We start from the raw sequence: 23423 nt of genomic DNA on the forward strand, positions 1-23423 counted from the left end.
AGCAAACATGCAGTAAAATCTAGGGAGCTCAACCGCCCCACATAGGACCCACTGGCTCTGACCAGGCCGTCCAATTAATTCTAGGACGAACTTGCGACGCGTTGTCTAGAGCTTCCCTGACTTCATGCTGCGACAAATTTTCATGGGGAATGAGAAATTCCCCTTGAACCCCGATTTGCGACGGATTGCAATACACTCGGTATCCAATTACAAAATCTCCAACATTGGTCACGGCGTGTGTCGCTGCCAAACATCTTTACTTTGCAATCTGAATGCACTATACCTCGATCGTGATCACGAAGAACCCCCAAAATGAACGGCATACACGGGGGCTTTCCCCCACCAGGCGGACCGCCGCCCGTTGCAGCTGTTTGGCAAGAGCACCGTACCGCCGATGGTCGCCTTTACTACTACAACTCGGCCACTAAGGTCACGCAATGGACGAAACCGGAGGATATGATGACGCCCGCTGAGGTTAGTATATAACGCGCCACCCGGGCGACTTGGACCCCAAGATGACTGGTGATGGAGAGCTAACCGAATCGCGGTACATCAATACAGCGTGCGCTTGCAAACCAGCCATGGAAAGAATACACTGCCGAAGGCGGCCGTAAATACTGGTATAATACTGAGACAAAGCAGAGCTCTTGGGAGATGCCGGAGGTCTACAAGGCGGCATTGGGCGTCCCTGCAACCCCTTCGTGAGTACCACCTCTTATACGAAGCTCTTCCTTTGTCTATTGCAGGACTGTATGCTGACTGAATCTTTGCTCCGTAGGGCCCCCGCTTTCTCTGCACCTGGTGGTCACGGTGGTGATAGAGCTGATGGAGGTCGCGACGGTGGAGGCTATGGCCATGGAAGGGGAAGTCATGGTCATGGGCTTGGATATGATCATCATCGCGATCGCGAACGTGAACGTGATAGGGACCGGGATCGCGACCGGGACCGGGACCGGGACCGTGATCGCAGAGAATCCCTGCCCGAGTCTCGTCAGTTGACATTTGGCAACGACAGCCGCTTCCAGTCTTTTATTCCTCCCAGCAACGAACCTGAATTCGACTCGCCCGAAGAGGCCGAGGCTGCCTTTGTCAAGCTGCTCCGCCGCAGCGGCGTCGAGCCGAATTGGACCTGGGAACAGGCCTTGCGCACTATTGTCAAGGACCCGCACTACAGGGCGATCAAGGATCCCAAGGACAGGAAGGCTGCTTTCGAGAAGTACTGCCACGACGTTGTTGTTCAGGACAAAGAGCGTCAGAAGGAGAGGCTGGCAAAGCTTCGGAGTGACTTTACTGCTATGCTGAAGAGCCACCCTGAAATCAAATACTACACCCGCTGGAAGGTGGCGCGGCCCATGATTGAGGGCGAGACCGTCTTCCGCTCGGCTGGTGACGACAACGAGCGTCGGCAATTTTTCGAGGATTACGTGCGTGATCTCAAGCTTGCGCATGCCGAAGAACAGGCTGCCTTGCGTAAGAGTGCAATGGATGGGCTGATTGAGTTGCTACCCAAACTCAACCTGGACCCTTACACGCGTTGGTCTGACGCACAAGGCATCATATCTGCCACCCCGCCTTTTCAAAGTGACGAAAAGTACAAGTCTCTGACCAAGTTTGACATTTTGACCGTTTTTCAAAACCACATCAAGGCGCTCGAGCGTAGCTTCAACGACTCGCGACAGGAACAAAAGACCAAAAAGTACAGGCAGGAGCGCAAGACCCGCGATGCTTTCTCGGCCCTGCTCACAGAGCTTAGACAGGCCGGGAAAATCAAGGCCTCTACCAAGTGGAGTCAGATCTTCCCCCAGATTGAGAATGACGAACGCTATCAGGCGATTCTTGGGCAAAGCGGCTCGACTGCGCAGGATATGTTTTTTGACATTATCGAGGAGGAAGAGCGTGCTTTGCGGAGCACGCGCAATGACGTTGAGGATGTCATTGATGTGAGTACCGTATCCGCCCCTGGAATAATTATCAAGTCAATAGCTCTGATGCTTACTCGATGTTTTCGTTCCCGCAGGATAAACGCTTCGAAGTATCGCCCAAGACCACATTCGACAGTTTCTTGGCAGTAATGAAGGAAGATCGCCGTACTGCTAACCTTGACCAAGAATTGCTTTCACTGATTTTCGAGCGTGTAAGTTCGGGTAACCGCATGTTTTGTTTGAGAGGGCCCGTACTAATCCAATCATGTTGGTCTTGCAGCTCCTCGAGAAGCGCAAGGAGAAGCGAACAGATGAGGAACGCCAGGCGGAACGCAAAGAGCGGCGAGCCATTGAAGACCTTCGTGCGTACATGAAGCGTGTGGACCCGCCAATCAGCGTCAACGACACGTATGAAAAGGTCAAACCCCGCCTCCAGAAAAGTGATGAATTTCAGGCAGTACAGTCTGAAGATGCTCGTCGCGGGGCATTTGAAAAGTACCTACGCAGACTTCGGGAGAAGGAAGAAGATGCCGAAAGAGATCGTCAGCGCCGTCGTGAGAGAGACGAGCGTGCCAGCTACCGCGATAAGGATAGAGGTGAGCGATCTCATCGCCACGGCGGCCGCGCTGCGAGGTCAAGCCGTAGCCCTGAACCCGATTCGTACGAAGCCGATCGTCGCAAGGCGATCGCCGAGCGCGAGCTTAACTACCGAAAGTCTAGCATGGCCGAAAGCCTTTTGTCCGACCGGCCAGACCGTCGGAGCGACGATCGACACAGAGACAGGGACTATAGAGCTCGCAGTCGGGATAGGGACCGCGATCGGGCAAGGGATCGGGATAGGAGTAGGGACCGAGAACGAGACCGAGAACGAGAGCGCGATAGGGCGCGTGACCGCGAAAGTGATCGTGTTCCACGTTCTCGTAGGGATGATGACCGCAGTAGGGAACGTGAACGCGATAGGGATCGCGAGCGTGACCGGGATCGGGATCGAGAAAGAGCGCGCGACCGTGACTACGACCGTCCCCCGCGCTCCCGAAGAGACGATGGGCCGGGACATTATGATCGCGAGCGACGCGAGCGAGAAGAATCGCGTGAGCGTTTGTACCGCCGTCGTGAGGTGAGCAGCCGGGCAATCGATGAGCTCAACTACGGGGACGACAAACCGTCGACCGCGGCAACCCCTACTGCAGCAGCAGCTTCAGGTTCTTCCTCAGTGCGCCGCAGACGCGAAGAAGACGAGCCGGACCGGCGTGATTCCAAGGTACGTTTACCTCGCACGCATCTTTTTCGCCTAGAACCAATTATACTGACACCCAAAAACAGAGGCTCAAGCGGGAGTCTTCACGTGAAAAGGCTTCACCAACGGGAGACAACGCTCGCAAGAGTGCGCATGGCTCCCAAGCACCCAAGGAAGATGATGCAGGTGTGCACAGCGGGAGTGAAGAAGGTGAAATTGAGGAGGACTAGATCACTCGCGAGCTTTAATGCTGTCGGCGAGCATCGGACGTACGCGTTCTTTTCCATGATTCTGCTCGTGCCCCCTGAATAACATAGCTACTCCTGGCAACGGTCCCTCCCCTAGGTATCGACAGCGGTCAGAGAAGGATTTGGCGGTTGACATTGAGGGATGGAGGTTGAGGCTCTGGATGACAGTCTCCAAGTACGTACTGGTTCAACATCCACACTCGCTTGACGTTCTTGGCCAGATGACATTACACGACTGAAGCACCAGCAACCTCTTCCTCGACTTTTTTGGCAAACATGCGACAATCACCGGACAACAGACGACTGCGCCAGGATGACTTACATGCAGATACACATCACTAGCGCACGCACATGTTCAATCTGGCCACCGGGCTATGGTGTGTACTACCCAATCATGTCCAATCCTAGTAAACCTAACTCTTTAGTTTGTTCTCCATAATAAATATTGGTCATCTCGATAAAAATAAAAATAAAAGGTCGAACGAAGTTGTTGTTGGACCTTGGATGCTAAGAGGTGAGTCTGCCTCTACCCTTGAAAACTAGAGATGTTTTAGCACTTCGAAACGAGGCAGGCAGCACTTGTACGGTTGAGGATGAATTTGATCAGTAGGTGAGTTGTGTCATCCATATTGTTACACCTACTGATTGAGCATCCTGTGCTCGTCTTTGATACGGACGTAGGAGGGGAAACTTGTTGATCCTCATGTTTTCCAGTGAGTGATGCATAGGCCCCGTTTTAGACAGCAATCAACAGGTAACCGGGTCCCCGGAACCCGTCATGCGCCGTGTAAGGGCAGGCTAGTTACCATGAGCCCTCCCGAGTCACGTTGTTTCCGTTACCAAGTGATTGTGAATAGAGCTATTTATAATATGATGTGACGGGTGATGGACGACCGGGCTTTTGACCCGAGGGTTCGTTGTGGAGAAACAGGCCGGGGCCGGGGTTGAAGACCACGATGATAATCATGATGTGATCAGTGAAAGTTTGACGGGTGGCTCCTGCAACAGTGCAAACAGCCCGGTACAGGGGTTCCGTGTCTGGCTCCAGCGGGGAATGGCTGTTTCAGCCAGCTACAACTTCCTCTGCAAGATTCATGACTTGTCTGAGGGATCATTGACCATTCCAAAAGCGCGTATAGTTGCTTACTTGGAATTTCCTATTTTGGAATTCTCCTCGCCGACTGCATACTAGTTTTGGTTGACGGTCCAGACTACCCTCTGTGGGGTGTCAGTGTCTTGCTAGCAACTATGATGCATCTACGCCAAGGTAAAGCCTATTTGTTTCACCGGTAAACCTGAAAGTACGCAAGGACCTGAATCACGCATGGGAAAGGAGCAAAAAAGTTTTGCACTCAATGGGTCTGAATTTCAGTCGACAGTCCATGTGCTCATGATACAAGAAACCAACAACCCAAGCAACAAAGCCCTGTTGGATCCCGTGGCCCCCAGTCGATCCCCCCCTATTCGCAGCTTCCCAATGCCTGGCACATGAAAAGGAAAGCTGTCGAACTTTTGGGACCGTCCCTCTTGCGTGGTGGGGGTATATACTCGTGAAACCCGTCTAGAAGATAGGAAAAATTCAGAAACAAAACCCAGAAGCCGCCGTTGACCAAGAAAAAAAAACCGACAAAAGGAAACAAAAAAGTGGCTAAGTTAACACATCAACATTGTCGACGCGAGACGCTTCGCCTCAGGCGAGCGACGATGAAGAGAAGAAAGGTGGAGGATGGCCGTTGGCTGGGCCGAAAGTAGCTTTCGATACTTGGTCCGAAGCTATGGACAACCTCGGGGCGGCAATGTATTCTGCCGCTGGGGCAGAAACACTGTCAAGGTTGCAAGGGTGTTGCATCTGCTGACTCTGATGGAACCGAAAAGAAAGCATGGCGTAAAACCACGCTAGCTGGTAAGGACAAAGAATTTACTCAAGGTCCTGGACCAGAGTGACGGGGCTGCGCTTGGCCGTCTTCTTAGCAGCACCGCCTCCCAGTTGGGCGAGCAGGTTGCCGACACCACCTCCCTGACCGGCGCCACCGGTGAGACCCTGGAGCTGTGGTGAGGGGGATTCCACATGTCAGTTCTCTCTGATGTTTTGTTTATTTTTCCAGATTGTCCGGGGATCGCCCTTTCGGGCTGTTTCATCGCTTACCTGTGTCAGGAGACTCTGGAGTCCTCCGGTCGCACCTGCACCTTCACCTGCGTTTGCCTTGCCGGCGCCGGCAGCACCACCGCCGAGCTGGGCGAGGAGGCTGTCGAGCGACTTCTTTGCGTCCTTGCCCTCGGCGTCCTTGCCCTTGGCATCTTTGCCCTTGGCGTCCTTGCCCTTAGCATCCTTGCCCTTGGCGTCCTTGTCCTTCTTGCCCTTGCCGGCATCGACGGCTGTTCCGTTACCAGCGGCGAGGTTGGCACCGCCGGCCTTCTTGGCCTTCTTGCCCTCCTTGCCAGCGGGTGCAGTTGCGTTGGCAGCACCGGCTCCGGCCTTGGCGGCACCTGATTAACGGGATATTGTATTAGCAGGGGGCACTTCTTTTGCGCAAAAGGGCTTGGGGGTAAAGACTTACCCTTCTTCAGGTCAGCCTTCTTGGCATTGGCCTTCTTGCGCTTCTTGTCGGCGGGAGCGGTAGCGTTGGCGGCTCCGGCTCCAGCCTTAGCCTTCTTTCCGTCCTTTGCCTTGGCCTCTTTACCCTTGGCATCTTTACCCTTGGCATCCTTTCCCTTGGCGTCTTTGCCCTGGCCGGCGGCAGGAGCAGTGGCGTTGGCGCCGGCCACCGGAGCGGCAGCAACAGGAGCGGGAGCGGCGGCGGCGCCCTCCTTCTTCTTCTCCTCAGCGGCAGGGGCGGCGGCGGCGCCCTCCTTCTTCTTCTCCTCAGCGGCGGGGGCGGCGGCGGCGGCATCGGCCACCACCGGGGCTGCAGCCTCACTACTGCGGACGTGCATGCGCAGGTCTGAAATTTCGACGGCCGGCCTGGCGGCAACGTACGAGGTCGCTGCCAGCAGCAGGAGGGAGATGCTTCCGAAGTTCTTCATTTTGATGGGCTGAGTTGAACCTGTCGAACTGAACTGTTTTTATAAAAAAGGAGTAGTATGGAGAGCACAGCTGTTGGGTTTCATGAGTTAGTCAGCCCTCATTGTTCCCTATACTCGATCTTCGAACCTCGTGGGGAGGGGAGGGCAGGCCAGTAAGCCCAGGGGTCCAAACATACCTCTTGAAAAGGAATGTTGAAGTGAAGTGAAAAGAACAAAAAGGTAAGCAACGAAAAGAAAACCCAGCAAGAAACTCGAATGCAAAATACCAGGCTCCAGAGGCTGATGGGGAGTAGAGTAAAGAGTCTGAATCTCGAAGTGGAGGGGAAGCGGACGTTTATATTCATCTTGTTCTCTCATTCAAGACCTTGGGGTAGTATCCGAGTGTGGTAGCCCAAGCCGGCCGTGCCATCCTTGACGGGAGAACCTTTTTTTTTTCCAACCGGGTTGCTACATCAGCGCTTCCGCTTACCTCTACAGGTATCTTACCGAAGGCAGTGAAGTTTATGAAGAGGCGCATGGCACAACCTGGACTCATTAAACTGCCTAGCTTGGCAAACGGTAGCGACTGGGGGTTCGGGGGTTGCGGACGGGGGCGTGCGAGTTGACCATATGCTGCCCCATCCCTTGTCCCCCTGGGGCATGGGGCGTGGAGATCGGTTAGGGTGACAGGAAAGGATCTGACAATCCCTCAACTTTTTCAGCTCTGCCGGCCGGGCTCGCGTTGGATGACAACGACCCTTGCAAGGATGTTCTGAGTTTGGCAAGGGGGTGAGCTTTTTTGCTCTCTCAAGCTTCTCCCCAACTGGGAGGAATAGAGAATAGATATTATTATGTAAGAAACACGGCAGTTGATACCGATTGGGACCTGCCAAGAGAGAACAAACTGGATCCAAACAAATATCAGAGGGCTGTGTACTATGATACCTGGGCCAAGAAAAAAGAGCCGCTCAGCAAATTCGAGATCCATAACCGTTTTTTTTCTCTCCATCCCATGTCGAACCTTTTCGCGGGACTCTTTGGGGTTGCCCCAGAAGCCTAGAACGGCAGTCAAATTCGAGATGAATACTTGGCGTGTGGAGCTTAGTCGCCAAGCAGAAGAAAAAAAGGGCGCTAACTGGTTTGCTGGTAACGAAAGATTTGAAAGGGGTGAAGAAGAAAGAGTTGATTTAGGGGAGGATGGGGACTGGATGGGGGGTGTGTGGTTGGGGATTTCGGTCTGTATCAGAACGAACGCCTATCATTCCCTAAAACAGGGGCGTTTGGTGAGGATGAGGATCATTTCGAGTCGTACTATGTAGTAGCCGTAGCGATCCCCGGTATCAAGGAACAAGGCAGCTGCCAAGTTTGCCAAGGGTTCCAACCGAAGGTGAATTTTTCGAAATGGTTGCATGGCAGTGGTTCGGGGTGCAGGATTTCATCATTCTTTCGGAGTGGAGAGCCCAGGTGAGAAAGAAGCGTGGACGATCACACACACGCATTCGAGCAAGGGACCTGCCACGCGAAAATAAAAATAAAAAAAAAGCTTGGCCTCTGGATGGTGACTGTTGCGTCGAAACTTGTGGGTGCAAAGAGGACTTCTGTGGGCTGTGGGCTGAAGGTGCAACAGGTGATAGTGCTACCTACTATGGTACTCTACCGGTATAACTGATTGAACTAAACCCCAAGGGGTGGCCTGGAGCGACTTAAAACTGGCAAGGGGGCCGATCAAACGTAGCTCTCAGGGGGCGGGTTAGCGGTTAGCGGGTCTTTGTTGATATTTTGGACCCAAGCCACCAAGATGAGCAACGGTATTTTTGTATTGCTTGCTTGCTTGCTTGTATTTGTCTGAAGTACACATCCCCAAAATCTTGACCAAAGCTCGAAGAAACTACCATGGTAGTCCGAAGTGAGGTTCAAGTTTGGTGAACCGGACCAGTACGGTAAATTTTCGAACGGCCGATCGGTTTACTCTGATGCTCACACACACAAACAAGTACAGCACTGCAATGTCCCAGATGGTAATTAAGGAGATCATCTCAAACCAAGCCTCTCAGCCATCGTGAACCACATCTGAACCGTTTTCCTCCGATGAATTTTATTTCTTGGCTGTTGCTTGGCTGGATCGTCAAGCAGGTGTGGCGTCGGCCGACCGTTTTATTTGACTTCCTTTAATGGGATGACGTTTTGTTCAGTTCTTGGGGATTTCCCTGCGTCAGTCGACGTCGACACACAAATGCAGCTTTTTTTGCTTTTTATGATTCAGATGTGATTACAGTAGGTGTTAACCAAGCGCCTCTTGGCTCGCATGGTTGCAAAGAAAAGTCTAGATCTAGACCACGGAGACAAGCTACAAACTAGGCATTTCGGTAGCCGCAACAAAACCCCCGCGACACTAGGACCAGAAATGGATTTCATTTACAGTCGTTTGATTATGGTTGACCTGTCATACAAGACAAAACGGATTACCCACCCTCCGAGCATTGCCGAAACAGATTTCACTGGGGAAAAAGAACTGGAGAAGCAAAGAAAACAAAAAGATAATCATGTACCATTTGCTGCAGTGCCTTGCCTACTCGGTACTGAACGAGACTAGACTAATTCTAGTACTATAGTAGAAGTACCACCAGACAAGATAGTATAATAATTAACATACAGATTAAAACACAATACAATACGTGCTCCGCAACCTGTCCAAGCATGAACCCATTCCTCCCTCCAGGTCTCCGCTCGGCAGCGCAATTTGAGTCAGTATGGCGCCGATCCGCCAATCACGATCGCCCATGATTTTCTTTGGAGCTATGGGTTGGCATGTTTTCTCAGTTGCGAGTGGTTCCTTTTGTCTGCTGTCCGACAAGCCAGACCCCAAGACAAACTAGACGCCCTGACCTTTCTTCATGTTTGCTAAGACCAGAAGCAACAAACCGAGATCCTCCCTCCTCGGGCGACTCATGCTATGATGTGATCGATCTCCTTGGAACTGGTTCCGGGCTGGTGGTGATCCGTCATGCGAAGCGAAAAACAACGACGACGACGACGACGACAGGGCAAGGGTTGGGGTACTTTATTGTGGTTGCAGGTACCGCGCAACAAATTGGAATTTCACTGGTACTGTTGGACAGTTGATTGGGACGGTGTGGCTCCATCCTAAAACAGTCGTCGAAACCCGGTCGCCCCGAGGTGATTAAGTGAGCTTGTGTTCTATTACCAAGCAAGCCAGTAATAAGTGCTTTGTAGTATCACAGTAGCTGTAGTATAGCGGATGCATTGATCTACGACCCGTGCTATCGATCAGATGGATGAAAATAGGCGCTTGGCGGGTGGCTTATTTGTTGTCAGTGAATGGTTCACTGCGACTTGAGAAACCGCTACCGAGCACCAGGGTCTTGCGGGTGCACCAGATTCATTGTTGCTTGGAAGTGGCAATTGCCACTACAAAATACCACCGTACAGTAGCATCGAATTAGGTTTCGCGCGCCCACCCTCCGCTGGAGCTGCAGAACACAGACGGATGAGACATTCGACAGTGGGGCCTTTTGGATTTTGTTTGGTTTCGCCCCCTTTTGATATTCTTGATTAAAACCTGCTGCCAGAAAACACACAATGATTCACAAATGTCCCTTATTACATGGTGCATATAGTCAAACAGGTCAGAATGTGTTTTCTACGTGGTAGTGACAAGACAGACAGGTGACAGGAGGGTGATGTTGGAAAAGTCGAACTGCATGGCTGAGCGTTTTACTGAATTTGATGCATTCTCCGGGGCCCGACCTCTTTTTTTTTTTTTTTTTCTCTCTCTCTCTCGTCCTAGCGCCCCGTCACAGATATGCACAATTGCGGGGGTCGGCTTCTATCGAGGTCGGTACTCGGTAGCCTGGAACATTCCCAAAACTTGCAGAAACGACGGGACCTGGATCCTCTCCCTGTAGACAAGGCTGCTGCGCCTCAATTGTGCAAACCCTTTTCTCTTTTTTTTCTCCTTCGTCCCTATTACCTCATCCCTTCTGCCGTGGTTGTGTGGTAGTATTTTTTATGCCTCCAAGGTCCGACCCGGTACAGTCACAACGCCCCAACCCAAGATGCACAAACGCACCGCGAACCGGCAAACCCGCATGGATGCCCCCTCCCTTACAGAACCTTGTCGTCGCCCAGCAGGGCAAGCTCATCTACTTCTAACCTGCTCGTTTCCGATGCCGTTTGCATGCTACACCTTCCCTGTGGCCATGGACGTCTAGACTAGACAGACGTCTTGGGTGGTGAATACATAGTCCACCGTGAGATGATTTTACTACTTATAGATCCTAGAACTCTTGGCGATGTAGTGAATATATGGTTTCCCGCTGTCAAAACCAAAATACTTTTTGTTCTGTAGCAAACTACTGTGTAGAATGTTTTCCTTGTTTGGCACAGTTTGTGGAGTCACCAAACCGACCAAACTGACCAAAACAACCAAATAACCAAATGACCTAAGTGACCGAAGAGTACAAAACAACCGGCAAACAAGTAGTAGAACCGGCAATCCCCAGGCTCGAACTCACGCGGCACCCTGGACCCACCACGCCACTTTTCCCAATATCAGAAGTCAGGGGCTTGCACAAGCCGCCATTTCGCCTAAAAATCCCTCACACCAACCTTTCCATTATAGACTCAAACACCGCCCCGTATCTTCAACAACAACTAAAGCGGTTCGGTGGTGTAGTTGGTTATCACAACAGTCTAACATACTGTACAATCCACTGTACGATGTTCCACTGTAGGTCCTCAGTTCGAGCCTGGGCCGAATCAGCAGTATCTTTTGTCGATAGCGATGCTTTGGTCCTGGGGTCGAGTATTGTTTTTTTGGGCGTGTAGATGAGTGGCAACGGGTGTCTGCTTGCTAGATTAAACAACTGCGCAGTACTGTGAAATGTTGCACTGTAGGTCCTCGGTTGTTTTGATATAGGCCATGTATGCATCATGCTATATATTATTGCAGGCATGGCTCACAGACATAGGTCAGAAAGTGTGTTCCTCCATGATGCTCGTTTCTCTATCTAATCTTGTTTTGTTTTCTACAAGTCGGATTGTTCATCCTCTGACTATCTAGTCTAGTTCTAGAACTACTTTTTCACGCGTGGTGGGCTAAAAAAATACTTGGTCAACACCACAGACTTGCAGGCGGGTTGGGGTTATGCAGGCAAACTGTCAGTACCCCACACTTATCAGGTCGATGTTAGCTCGTCTTAACCTCCAATCTCGACACATGTCATCGCAACCAACGAATCTCTGCTCCTCTCTAGACGGGTTATGCAGCAATTCTGTTTTCCTTATTCTCGTCCTACCCTGCTAGCGTAATAATCAATAATGCCATTCCCAGTCGCCAGCTCTCTTTTGCTATCGCTCGTGTCGATCCCAGTGCTTGTCCTCACATATCACGTAATAATCTATCCAGCATTCATATCCCCCCTGCGCAAAATCCCTCCTGCACATTGGACGGTCCCCTTTTCGCCTTTGTGGATCTTGATCGTTCGCCTGCAAGGACGGGAGAACCGCGTCCTGCACCTCGCTCACCAAAAGCTGGGTCGATTTGTGCGCGTGGGCCCGAACGAGTTGAGCGTCAATGATGCCGGCGCCGTGAGGACCATCTACCAGGGCGGCTTCGAAAAGACGGCCTGGTATTCGATATTTGACAATTACGGGTGAGCATCTGTTGCGCTGCTCTTCATTTCTTGCTCTTTTCTTTTTTTCTTTTTCCTTTTTGTCAGGTGCAAATGCTGAGCTGCTATACAGCGTCCCGTGCATGTTCTCGACGGTGCCTGCAAAGGAGCATTCTCTGAGGAAGCGAATGATATCAAATGTCTATTCGAAGTCTTATATTCAGTCAAGCCAGGCCGCCAAGGCGCAGGCTGCTGCTATCCTTCACGCCAGACTACTGCCCATCTTGGAAGAGTCCGCCGCCAAAGGCCGAGAACCGCACGGCATCGACATTCACTCGCTGTTCCTGGCGGCAGCCATGGACCTCATCACGGCATACATCTTTGGTCTGCGACATTCCACCGACTTTCTCCGTAATCGGGGCTATCGAGAACACTGGCTGCAGCTCTACAAAGCCAGGGCCAACTATCCCTTTTGGCGTCAGGAGTTGCCGCGGTTCACCGAGGTCATGTCTCGTCTGGGGCTGAACCTCTACCCCAGTTGGGTCGACGAGTGCAACCGAGAGCTGGGCGAGTGGAACAAAAAGCTCTGCATCACGGTCCTGGCCAGCGGTGTAATTGGGGAGGAGACGAAGCCGGTGGACGAGCCGGTCGTGACCAAGGCGATGCTCGCAGGGCTGGACAAGGAAGCGCAGGCCAACGGGGACAAGTCCATCCTGTACTCTACCGCCCTCCAGCATCACGACCTGTCAGTGGCGTCGGAGTTGTTCGATCACATCCTCGCTGGACAGGAGACCACCGGCATCACACTGACCTACCTCGTCTGGGAGCTCTCAAGAGACCAAGCCTTGCAACGGAAGCTGCAGTCAGAGCTCCAAACACTGGACCCAGGCCTCAAGAAACAGCGGGACGAAACGGGGCAGTGGACAGCGACAGACGCCGGCAGCATTCCGGACCTCAAAGCCCTCGACTCGCTGGAGCTCCTCCACGCCGTGCTCATGGAGACGCTGCGGCTGCACGCGGCCATCCCAGGCCCGCAGCCACGGCAGGCGCCGCACCCGTCCTGCCGCATCGGGCCATATGACGTGCCGGGCGGGACGCGGGTTTCCGCACTTGCTCACACGCTGCACCGGGAGGAGGCGGCGTTTCATGAGCCTGAGAAATGGGATCATGAGAGGTGGCTGGGTGGCGACGAGGAGGCGAGAAAGCTGATGAATAGGCATTTTTGGGCGTTTGGGTCTGGGGGGAGGATGTGTATTGGGTCGAACTTTGCCATGAATGGTCCGTATACCTGAAGTTGCCCCTTGTCAAAGGCCTGGGGGATCATTGAGATATTGCAACGTTGTGAGAGGTGATTTACTGACGCTTGTCCGCAGAGATGAAACTCATAATCGCGGCTATATACTCCAACTACACGACTCACATTGTCGACGATGCCGGCATCGAACAAGATGATGGATAGTAAGTCGGGCATATATCACTTGTCACCATACGTTGAACCAAGGACCGAATAGCAGTACTGACAAATTTCGTCTTAGTACCGCTGGACCCAAGAGCGGGAGGCTATGGGTTAGGCTGGAGCCGTTGGTCTGAGGACGAGGTAATATAGGACAGTTGGTGGGCGGTGGTTTAAGTGACAGAGATATGGGCAGATATATATGCCAGGATGCCAGTCTATTTGCTTTGGTGTTATTCGAACGAGTTAGGGATTTAATCCATATCAACCAGTCAAAGCGATAACTAGAACAAGTATCGTCGAGACAGTTTGGTTCGTGTTAGCGAAAAATCTAAAATGCAAACACTGGTCAATGTTAGCCGTAGTTGTAAACTATAAATAACATATTTACGAAAAAAAAGTACCAAAGAGAAAGAAAGAACGGAAAACGTCGAACAGGAGCTTTCATATTATTCACCAACCCAAATGCATTTTAGAAAGGGAACAAAGGTGCCTGGAATGTTCTTCTCACTCGAGTACACTATACATAGGAATGTAAACATGGAAGTTGGCTAACAAGATAAAACAGTGCAATATGTGCCAATTAGTATATGCATGTCCTTTCGACTGCCAGAAGTGATGCAAAGTCACTCAAAGGTGGTCAATGTAGCCGATGACACGGCAATTAATTATTGATCAGCCATTGCATGACCATGTATCAAAACAGAGTTAATGCATCGCACAACAAAACGTTCCAAGACGAAGCAAAGAAAAAAAAGTTCGGAGGACTTCTGACAGCTCGTCAAGGACATAGCCTGGACTCACTGAAACGTTCAAGATACTCGCACTATGCACTTTCCGCTCTATGTGTATATGGATAAGAGGCGAAAACATTGAGCTTGACGATGAGGATTTGGTGGCGAGAATTAGCGTAGGTGATGGAACTGTCAGGTGGGTTGAAAAGCAAACCCCAACCCGCCCCGGTGTTACTACTGTACTGAGTCACTGCGCTAGAATTACAGCAGGTGCCTAGGCTGTTTCCCGATAGGCCGAAACCCACCAGTCAAACTTAATGCCATCACGACTTTTGCTGGTCTCGCTCTGCTTTGCCGCAACGAAAACATCTAGAATATCGACAACAGGAAGAGAAAAAAAATCCAGCCAATACAGTCCAGATCTGGCCGTAGACGTATAAACAACAAACACAAATGACTGCACCTTCCCGGCTAGACCTCCTGGCCGAGGTGCCCGACGATGTGATCCTCGTCATCTTTGCGCACATGGAGACGGCGAGGGACATGGTGAACCTCGCCGGGAGCTGCAAGAGGCTGACGCAGCTGCTGAGGGAGAGGGGCTGGCGCATCTTTGCCCGCACGCGGTTCCCCTCGCTCCAAATCCCGCGGGAGCAGACCCTCAAGAACCCCGAGCTGTCGTGGGCCATGCTGGCCGAGTCGCTCACCTACCAGAGCCGCTGCTGGGACAGGAGGTCGCTCAACTTCACCGCCACCGTGTCGCTGCCGCCCGCGGGGGCTACCTTTCATCACCGGCAGGCCCAGCGCTGGCCGTCCCGGTGCGACGCGCACTATGACGTCGACACCCGCTCCGAGCTGCTCGTCTGGAGCGAGGGGGAGGGTTTCTGTGCGCGAGAGCGCCGCATCGTCGATGATGGATGGGGAGAGGACCGCGCGTTTGCTCGATTCCAGGGTCGGGACCATGGGCTCTTACCGGGGAGGGACGATATTGTCGACCTTTCCGTCGTCGATGGTGGCCTGCACGACCTGCAGCGCAAGGGCAACGCCGTGCTTGCGGCGAGAGCTAGCGGATGGCTCGATCTAAGATCGGCTGAGCAGGGCGACCTAGGTACGCTGCTGGCCACTTTCAGGCCGAGGCAGGCCAGGGGCTGGCGTGAATCGGATTCAGCGGCCGGTAGGGTTCTCGGGCAGTCGTCGTTGCTGTCCATGGATGTGTCGGGCCCCGGGAGGATCGCCACCAACGACAGGGAGAGCGTTTTCGTATACGACCTGCCGCGGGGAGACAAGTGGCTCGCCGAGAACCCACCAGAGGTCCCCCCTTCACTGACAATCCACAAAGACTCGGTCCACGACAAGAGCGAGCTGACGCACCTCGGAGGCGTCAAGTGGATCGGCGACCGGGGCGAAACCCTCGCGCTCGGCATCAACGGACAGTTCCAGTCCGCGCTGCAGTACGTCCAGCTCAGCCCGTCGGGCAAAGCCTACCAGATCCACCGCGCCATCGACAACCCGGCCATGTCAAACACGGGCCGCAGCTCCCACCAGATCAACGCCGCGTCCATCCTACCACTCGACGTTTCGTCCATATCCAACCACACGCGGCCACTGGTGCTCGCGGCCTGGCAGGACGGCACCTGTCGGCTCCAGGACCTGCGCACGCCCACGCCCTTTGACGCCGTCTACGAGGACAACGTCTACCCGGAATCCAACATCCAGCACCTCCTGACCTGGGGCACGGAGCGCTTCATCGCGGGCGGCCCCAGCGACGAGCTCCTCCGCATATTCGACTTCCGCTGGACGAGGGGCTACTACCATACGCAGGCGCTGCCGTGCCGGAGCGTGATGCCGTACCCGGACCCGCCGCAGCCGTTTGCGAGCGAGGAGAGCCGCAGGGCGCGCGAGGCCGAGGAGCGCCGGGCCTGCTGCGACCACCTGGCCGGGTTCGAGTGCACGTGGCACCGCCAGTCGCGCGACATCTATCACCGGCCCAACTGCAACATCTACTTTACGCGCAAGGAGCACAGGTCGGGACGGGGCTTCGTGAGGTCCCGCCACCCGAGCATGGAGGGCGTGCAGTCGCTGGCCAAGGGCTCGGATCTGTGCCCGAGCTTCTACGTCGGCGTGGTGGGCGGCTTCCTCGAGGCGAGGCTGGGGCTGCAGGGGACTTCGGGGGACGCGGTAGATCCGAATCTTTCGTATCAGTACCTCGGCCTGCCGGGTGATGAGGTTGGCGGCGAGGCTGCCGAGGCTGGCCAGGAGGGTTGCAGTGGCACAGGGTATGAGACGGTCGAGCTGACGTCCAGCTTGATGGAGACTGGTGACGGGCTATCAGTTGCGCACAATGATCGGAGTATTCCCTTGCCGCCACTCCGCCCCAACCCCATGATGAGAGATCACCTCAAGAAGGGACCCAAGATTCCAGAGGAGATGGTTGACTGCCACCGTCTGGATCCTCGATACCAGCACAGCAACGACTTTGGCGACTTTGTCGCCTGGAAGGGATCCTACGGCTCGCCTGTCAGGTAGATGGACATCAATCAAAAGATCCAAAATTACGTCAGGTTATACACATTGGGCTATATACTGTTACAAAAAAAAAGAGCGACACTACACGAAAGCGCTGTTAAAAGTCCTCGACATGCGATCCGACATTCTTCTCCCTCGCAAACCTCACAAGGTGCATCCCCACCGCCAGATCCATCAGACCCATACCGACGCTCTTGTAGATGACGTTTCCGCGCTGCAGCCACAACGCGAGGTGGTCGTCCTTGGTCTTGGCCTTGGTCTCGGACTTGACAGAGTTGTGGCTGGATGATCGCTTGTGCGAGAAGAAACCCCTATACCCACTCCGACTCTTTTCGCTCGCCGGCGGAGACGCGGCGCCGCTCCGGCTCGGCGATGATCCCCTGCTCCTGCTGGATGCCCGGCTCGTGCTCGACCCGAACACGGTCGACATGGCAGACGTCCCCGGCGTCAGGCTCATCCCGTCAAACTCCTGAGCCAGCGGAGACCCGAGCGGCGTGTCGCCCCTGCTGCCCACCTCGGAATCGCCGTCGCTCTCGTCCGGCAGGGAGCACCTCTGAAGCATGACCAGCTCGCCAAGCTCGACCAGCTGGTCCGGATGCAGGCCCGCGGCTATGAGCTCGCCGGCCTCCTTGAGCGCCCCGTCGATGGTGTCCACAATCACAACGCCGCCCTCGGCCGCGTGCTTGTGAAAGTGCGGCCCGTGGCCCTTGTGCCGCTTGGTGGCCTGCCGCAGCACGTCGAGCGGGATCTCTGCCATTTGGGGAGTGTACGACCCGATGGCGACCAGCAGCCTCCCCTTGCGCCTTCCCTCGGGGTTGGTGAGGAACCCGGCGGGGAACAGCTCCCTCGTCGACGGCGTGCAGCAGAAGATGACGTCGGCGGCCCGGATCTGCTCCTTGAGCAGGCGCTCGTACTCGACGTAGCCCGGCGTCAGCATGGCGAACTGGCAATCCGCCCAACCCTCGCGCCGCTTCGTCTCGGCGGGGATGGTCCAGAAGCGCTTGAGCAGGTCGCGGCACCCGTCGTTGTAGCGGTGGTTGATGATGTTGACCTGCTTCACCGTCGGGCCGCGCGACTTGAGCGCCAGCCTGACGTGGTAGTAGGCCTGCAGGCCCGTGCCGAACACGGTCAGCACCTTGACCTGGTCCCGCCGCTGCACCAGGCACGTGCTGGCCAGTGCGGTCCGGAACGCCGTGATGTGCGAGGCGTGCAGCACGGCGACCGGGTCGCCCCGTGCCGAGAAGAGCGAGATGGCTCCGGTCGGGCGGACGACTGGCAGTTCTGGCGCGTCTCCATCGTCGGCGTTTTTGGTCGCTTCGGGGGAGCTCAGTGTGATAACTGGAAAACAACGGTACGCATGTTGTTAGCCTCCCCCCTCAGGTCCAAGAATGTGTTAGCTGTCAAAAGCTTAGTGCCAGCAAGCACAGCAAAACAAACCTTTGACCCCTAATCCCGGAGGCCCATGGGAGGGCATAAACAGGCTCTTTGTCCCGGTCGAGGGCGTAAAGACGACCTGACGCTCGAGGTGGTTGTCATCCTCTGGCGTTCGACTTTGGGTGCCGACGCTGTACTCGTGCAGGGCGCTACTGAGGGCGTCTTTGAACGACTCGAGCTCCTCTACCGTGAGGTCCTCGAGCAGACCCTTGATCTGTCCGTCTGATAGGATCGACAGTGGCATGGTTTATGGGTCCAGGGGGTGGTGATGGACAGGACGTCAAGGCTGCCCTTTTTGGGGGTAGTTTTCGTCTGATAAAGTTGGACCTAGGGTTGCACTGTACTACCTTCTTTGGGGCTTGCAGATATCTGGGTCCCAGTGTATAGACTATCTGTGTGCAGGAGTGATGTTAAAATCAGGACTAGCCAGGTCGTATGCATATAACATTAAAATTATACAGGTATTGATAAGGAGGTCTCATTGTACAAACCAAGACTGCTCTTACGTTATTTAGGTCAGATACCTATTTGGTTATAATCACATAGATAGATCAGACTTGTTGTAGATGTTGTATTACCGCAACTGTATCCCTGATGTCTAGATGCCATGAGTGGTGGTACCACATGTCTGGGAGCCTTACAAGTCGGAGGCCCCGATATCGGGCCAGGCGGGGTTACCGCAGCTCCGGATGTACGGGGGCGGGGGGCGAAAAAGGGCCACTGCGGTAAACCTCACATCCATATCCCTCCCAGATAACCACCTAAGCATTTAAAAACCCCGTACGCTAGCTCCGTCTTGCCTACTACATACCTACGTAGTACAGTAGGTTACATACATGCCTGGAATAAAAATAATAAAAAAAGTACCATCCACGTCCCTACGCCGGAGAAACAGATAAGGGTCACGCACTTCTGCGACCACGTCATTTACTGTAGAAGCCATTACGACCATGTTTTCCACATTCCGCGGTTTCTCAGTTTGAGGCAGTTGTTCTACGACAAACCAAGGCGTCTTGGAACCATGACTCTCTCTCTCTCTCTCTCTCTCTCTCTCCCCCCCCCCCCCCCCCCCCCCCCCCCCAAATCATGATCATGCACAATCCACCAGAGAGAAGGCCTGTCCAATTAGTCCACCGCGACTCAAACATTTCGATACAGTTCTACGGAATAAGGTGGATCTATCTCTCCTGGACTCTGCTCGATTTTTCGTCTTTTTTAAATACCTACTCTCCAGCTGACTATTAGGAAACCCCCCTCCAGACCTCTGGTAAGAAAAATATTATTAAACAAATCGTGCCAGGGGTGCACAAGTAGTATGCATGCAACCCCCCCGCAAAGCGGTCGACGGGATGATGTTGTTGAGGCTGTCGAAAAAGGGGGGTTGTTTCCTTTTTTTGTCTGGTCATGTACAAATCAGGACGCAAAAAACCTGATTTTTTTTCTTTTTTTTTTCGATGAGGCTGACAATATGTATTAGATCGATCTGACGGACAAGATGGGAACCAGAATAGTGGACAAGATTGAAATGCACCTTTTTTGTTTTGCATGACACGGGGGTGTGCGTTGCCAAAAAGGTCGATGAATAACGACCACGTGCATAAGAGCCCTTCTCCAAGAGGACGAGTATTAATTACAGTATGTTCTCACACCGCTGACTCTCGCATAGGCCATGTATCCACTGGGGGCTTTGGGGTCGGACTAGACAGGAAAAAAAAAGAAAAAAAAAAGAAAAAAAAAAAAAAGGTGATCGCACGGGGCAGCATATGCACGTGGTAAAAGTACGCAAGGAATGGTTCCGGCTGCACATATCGTACGTCTTTGTTATTCATGACTTGTTGGCATAGCCTCAACGAAACAAGAGAGAATAAACAAATGCCGGCATTTGTTGGAGTCATACATATCCCAGGTTCAGAACCATCAAGAACTGAGTTTGCTGGTAGTCGATATATATGTATATGCCTGAGTCGTCGGCTATCAAACGACTCCGCAGAACCGTGAAAAAACAATCATCGTATGTTAGGCCCCCTATCAACCCTTGAACCGAGAGATGACCCCCAAACTCCCTAGACACGAATGCTCTATCAAGACCGCTCTTGTCTTGCAGTGCCACAGAACCTTTTGCATTTTCTGCGTGAAACGAAAAAAAAAATAGAAGAGAAACTTTAGGAGAAAACAAAGGGAGAAAGAAACGAAGCCTATATGTACTTTTTTGCTCAAGCAAATTGTATCCCTCAATACACAGAGCAAGTAAAGCCATGGTTTTCATGGTCAGTACAGCCAGGGCTAATAGTCATTCATGAGAAAATGTTGGCATAAAAATCAGTGACCACTTCAGCGAGCCGTCATAGAGGCGTTACCACCACGGAAGACAAGCGTTGCGTGCCTGCCCCTAACAACCTCGCCGTCGCCGCTTTGGGGACCCTTGGCGGCGTTACCATAGCCAAGGTCTTTCATCCTGCCGGAAGCGAGGTCAAAAATGCAGCCGTGGACCTGCAGGCCCCTCTCCTGAATGGCATCCTGGATGTTGGCGTTGGCCATGAGCACCTTGACACCGGCCTCGACGTTCATCTCGGCGATGCGGACCACGCGGTCCTTGGCGTCAGAAATGGCATCCAGCTCGGCTGCGTTTGCCTGGCGGACGGCCTTGAGAGGCGTCAACCACGTGTCGAGCACGCCGCCGACCCTCGAATCTCCCAAGGCAGCGTTGGCACCACCGCAGGCAGTGTGGCCGCAAAGCACGACGTGCTTGACCTTGAGGTGCATGACTGCGTACTCGATAACGGCCGACGTGTTGATATCGGTTGCCGAGATGATGTTGGCAATGTTTCGGTGCACAAACACATCACCTGGCTGCAGGCCCAGGATGGTCGTCTCGGGGCATCTCGAGTCAGAGCACCCAAGCCAGACTGTCAAGACCAGAAAAAGACAAGAATTAGCGGGTCTGATCTATGCCTCAGACTATGTCGTACCAAAAAAGGCAATAAACAAGCTTCACAGCTTCACAGCCCAGGATGTAGGTGTTGCACCACACGTGCAGGCACCGGGCTGTGCGGTCCATGCTCGCATAACAGCCATTCTTGCACCCGAGTGCCCCTCCCCTCTGGAGTCGTCAGGTACGGGAGGGGTAGGGAAGACAACCGTCAAAGGGGGTACAGAACAGAGCGGACTTACGGATCTGAGGCCACTGTCCGCTGGCCAGTTTGGGAAAGAAGTTCGGGTTCTGGTGAGCCTTGTAGCCTGCCCAGGCCGAGTTCGAGCTCATGGAATACTGAAAGACATCCTCTGAAATCCAACTTGTATGTTAGCTTCACCAGATCAAGCCTTGAAAAGATGCCGAATGGGCCTCTGAACCAGGTCTGCTTTTCCCACTGTGGTGTCCGTGTGCCTGCCGGGGATTCGGACTTGGCGTGGGGTAGGTATCAGAGCATATACTGACGATTTTGAGCCATTGCGTCAAAAGAGTTGTGTGTGATTTGCCTGGTGGTGCAAAGTAGAGATATGGCAGGGGTGAAAATGAAGCAACAGAGCTGATGAACTCAGAAGCGTCCGGGGTCCTCGGAACAACGTAAAGCAACACCGTGGAAAAAAAGGATTATCCACAAGAATCAGTTGACTTTGGAGAGCCAACTTTTTTTCTTGTCCTTGTCGGCAGCAAAAGTCGTCAGGATGCTGGGCCGGAGTTAGCTCGGAGGGTAGGTACACAGGATTTCCAAAGTCGTGACCTGCTTTGAAGAGACCAAGACGCAAGTCGTGGGGGGTAAGCCGAAGTTGGAGGTGTGATCTCGGAATTGAGAGGCTTTTGAGCTTTGTGGAACCGAAAAAAAAACGATAGCCACCTGGACTATAGCGCGAAAGGACAGACAGGGCTTGTCTGAGGTACTTTCGACAAAAAGGATGGCCTGTGGGTGGGCTTTTAACGAGTTGTTTGTTGTGTCGCGGGCAGGAACGACTTTGCTAGCTGTAGCTAAACTGGGGGGTATCACAATGTGGACTAATAAATCGACACACGCACGACAGCTAAACAAAAAGGCTTAAATGTGTTTATAAAAAAAAGTCAAGATCAAAAAAGTACCAACCCCCTTCTAACCCAGCACCCCCAAGCAGATGCGGGAGGTCTCTTATATTATCACAAACTGCACCACACGCCTGAGAGCCCTAGCTCTTTCCCGCCAAGTAGCAAAGATAAGGAGAGCACGGGTAACCGTATGAGGATCATACATCCCCGGTTGGATCCATACCATAAACAACCTTGCCCTACCTATCACTGCTACCATACAGTGACCTGTGAAAAAGTACTGTCAGTCAAAACCCACCGACGGGCGCCGCAACGGGCGGGCCAGGGTTGAAACACAAGGGGGGGTCAGTTATGGGCCAGGGTCCTGGGAAAAATCTCCCATGTCTTGGTGCACGGGAAACGTAAAAGAAGAAATCGGTTGGCCACATGGGGAATACGGAAATTCGCTGCATGGTCAGACACGCAAGGACGAAAGCGACGTAATGATGAGAAAGGGAGGGATAAGGGTGTGTAATGTTGTGTGTGTGATGAGGGAGAAAACAGAAAAAAAGAAGGGAAATAGCGGGGGCGAAGCATCGTGGAACAGAACAGACGCTTGTCTCCGCGTCAATGTCGACGTTTGGAGCTTGGACTTGCCCTGCTCTACACCATTGCTCCGAGTCTTGTGCATGTTCTGTTCTGTCCGGGTCAAAGTCAGCTGCGGGCAAGCCAATTAGCTGAACCTCACCTCATAGTAGTCAGTGTCTGTTTGGGGGTGGTTTTCCCATGATCCAAGCAATCTCTTCCCCACAAATGCCACGTCCTCAAATGGGGGACCACCATCTCTTGTCCATGGGATTTTGCCGAAAATGCGTGGACCCGGGAGCGTATTGGCCAAGACCGAATTGTTGAATGCCACCCTGGACCACCGTAAACACAAGGTGGAGCGAAAAACCCGACCGCCTGGGGCTGGCTCTCTGACCTGACTCTTGAGCATGAAGGGAAAGCCCCAGAATTGAACAAGTCGCGCAAGGAAGCCGGTCAGGCGGCACCTCACCCTCTGGATCGGCACTATGGGAGAGGATCAAGAATACGGCACACAACAAGACAAGAAGCCTTTTTGTTCGTGTCGTCTTCTCCGCAAATTTGATGCCGAGCTGACATGGATTTTTATACAAGAAAAAAAGCAAATGCGATGCAGATTCCAATCAAGGGTTCAGGGGTTCATTTTTTTTTTTTGAA

General features: G+C 53.2%; 7 protein-coding genes and 1 non-coding gene across 8 annotated transcripts; 5 read left to right on the forward strand and 3 right to left on the reverse strand.

Moving 5' to 3' along the window:
- Positions 1-126: 126 nt before the first annotated feature.
- Positions 127-3940, forward strand: MGG_04602 (pre-mRNA-processing protein prp40). The gene is made up of 6 exons (XM_003713569.1): positions 127-474; positions 562-701; positions 779-1940; positions 2018-2134; positions 2203-3183; positions 3246-3940. The coding sequence occupies exons 1-6, from the start codon at positions 313-315 to the stop codon at positions 3387-3389; spliced, it is 2706 nt and encodes a 901-aa protein (XP_003713617.1). The 5' UTR covers positions 127-312; the 3' UTR covers positions 3390-3940.
- Positions 3941-4751: 811 nt separating this feature from the next.
- MGG_04603 (uncharacterized protein) lies at positions 4752-8039 on the reverse strand. Its single transcript, XM_003713570.1, has 4 exons — positions 6608-8039; positions 5966-6501; positions 5554-5894; positions 4752-5454 (listed from the first exon to the last, which is right to left on the reverse strand). The coding sequence occupies exons 2-4, from the start codon at positions 6429-6431 to the stop codon at positions 5326-5328; spliced, it is 936 nt and encodes a 311-aa protein (XP_003713618.1). The 5' UTR covers positions 6432-6501; positions 6608-8039; the 3' UTR covers positions 4752-5325.
- MGG_15548 (uncharacterized protein) lies at positions 7433-7878 on the forward strand (the record flags this gene model as incomplete). The annotated part of the gene is made up of 2 exons (XM_003713571.1): positions 7433-7625; positions 7685-7878. The coding sequence occupies exons 1-2, from the start codon at positions 7490-7492 to the stop codon at positions 7876-7878; spliced, it is 330 nt and encodes a 109-aa protein (XP_003713619.1). The 5' UTR covers positions 7433-7489.
- Positions 8040-11091: 3052 nt separating the features above from the next.
- Positions 11092-11192, forward strand: MGG_20010. The gene has a single exon. It is a non-coding gene; the product is annotated as a tRNA-Val (tRNA).
- A 463-nt stretch (positions 11193-11655) lies between these two features.
- On the forward strand, positions 11656-13900 carry MGG_04605 (cytochrome P450 3A12). Its single transcript, XM_003713572.1, has 4 exons — positions 11656-12085; positions 12177-13321; positions 13417-13501; positions 13579-13900. Exons 1-4 carry the CDS (start codon positions 11751-11753, stop codon positions 13631-13633), a joined length of 1620 nt encoding a protein of 539 aa, XP_003713620.1. The 5' UTR covers positions 11656-11750; the 3' UTR covers positions 13634-13900.
- A 595-nt stretch (positions 13901-14495) lies between these two features.
- Positions 14496-18781, forward strand: MGG_04606 (uncharacterized protein). The gene has a single exon (XM_003713573.1). It carries the CDS (start codon positions 14684-14686, stop codon positions 16751-16753), a length of 2070 nt encoding a protein of 689 aa, XP_003713621.1. The 5' UTR covers positions 14496-14683; the 3' UTR covers positions 16754-18781.
- Positions 16773-18801, reverse strand: MGG_04607 (ornithine cyclodeaminase/mu-crystallin family protein). The gene is made up of 3 exons (XM_003713574.1): positions 18694-18801; positions 18191-18579; positions 16773-18091 (listed from the first exon to the last, which is right to left on the reverse strand). The coding sequence occupies exons 2-3, from the start codon at positions 18429-18431 to the stop codon at positions 16851-16853; spliced, it is 1482 nt and encodes a 493-aa protein (XP_003713622.1). The 5' UTR covers positions 18432-18579; positions 18694-18801; the 3' UTR covers positions 16773-16850.
- Positions 18802-19990: 1189 nt separating this feature from the next.
- MGG_04611 (carbonic anhydrase Nce103) lies at positions 19991-23003 on the reverse strand. Its single transcript, XM_003713575.1, has 3 exons — positions 21624-23003; positions 21359-21469; positions 19991-21093 (listed from the first exon to the last, which is right to left on the reverse strand). The coding sequence occupies exons 1-3, from the start codon at positions 21634-21636 to the stop codon at positions 20519-20521; spliced, it is 699 nt and encodes a 232-aa protein (XP_003713623.1). The 5' UTR covers positions 21637-23003; the 3' UTR covers positions 19991-20518.
- Positions 23004-23423: the final 420 nt, after the last annotated feature.

The sequence above is a fragment of the Pyricularia oryzae genome, chromosome 2, assembly GCF_000002495.2.
Source record: "Pyricularia oryzae 70-15 chromosome 2, whole genome shotgun sequence".
Taxonomy (NCBI): Eukaryota; Fungi; Ascomycota; class Sordariomycetes; order Magnaporthales; family Pyriculariaceae; genus Pyricularia; species Pyricularia oryzae.

Coding starts and splice junctions, on each gene's coding strand:
- MGG_04603 (XM_003713570.1), bottom strand. CDS start 6,431: ATGAAGAACTTCGGAAGCATCTCCCTCCTGCTGCTGGCAGCGACCTCG. Junction 5,895..5,965: donor GAAGGCTGACCTGAAGAAGG/GTAAGTCTTTAC, acceptor CCCGTTAATCAG/GTGCCGCCAAGGCCGGAGCC. Junction 5,455..5,553: donor TCCAGAGTCTCCTGACACAG/GTAAGCGATGAA, acceptor CCCTCACCACAG/CTCCAGGGTCTCACCGGTGG.
- MGG_04602 (XM_003713569.1), top strand. CDS start 313: ATGAACGGCATACACGGGGGCTTTCCCCCACCAGGCGGACCGCCGCCC. Junction 702..778: donor GGCGTCCCTGCAACCCCTTC/GTGAGTACCACC, acceptor TTTGCTCCGTAG/GGCCCCCGCTTTCTCTGCAC. Junction 2,135..2,202: donor TTTCACTGATTTTCGAGCGT/GTAAGTTCGGGT, acceptor TTGGTCTTGCAG/CTCCTCGAGAAGCGCAAGGA.
- MGG_04607 (XM_003713574.1), bottom strand. CDS start 18,431: ATGCCACTGTCGATCCTATCAGACGGACAGATCAAGGGTCTGCTCGAG. Junction 18,092..18,190: donor TCCGGGATTAGGGGTCAAAG/GTTTGTTTTGCT, acceptor GTTGTTTTCCAG/TTATCACACTGAGCTCCCCC.
- MGG_04605 (XM_003713572.1), top strand. CDS start 11,751: ATGCCATTCCCAGTCGCCAGCTCTCTTTTGCTATCGCTCGTGTCGATC. Junction 12,086..12,176: donor TCGATATTTGACAATTACGG/GTGAGCATCTGT, acceptor GCTGCTATACAG/CGTCCCGTGCATGTTCTCGA. Junction 13,322..13,416: donor GTCGAACTTTGCCATGAATG/GTCCGTATACCT, acceptor GCTTGTCCGCAG/AGATGAAACTCATAATCGCG.
- MGG_04606 (XM_003713573.1), top strand. CDS start 14,684: ATGACTGCACCTTCCCGGCTAGACCTCCTGGCCGAGGTGCCCGACGAT.
- MGG_04611 (XM_003713575.1), bottom strand. Junction 21,094..21,358: donor CGGACAGTGGCCTCAGATCC/GTAAGTCCGCTC, acceptor TGGTCTTGACAG/TCTGGCTTGGGTGCTCTGAC.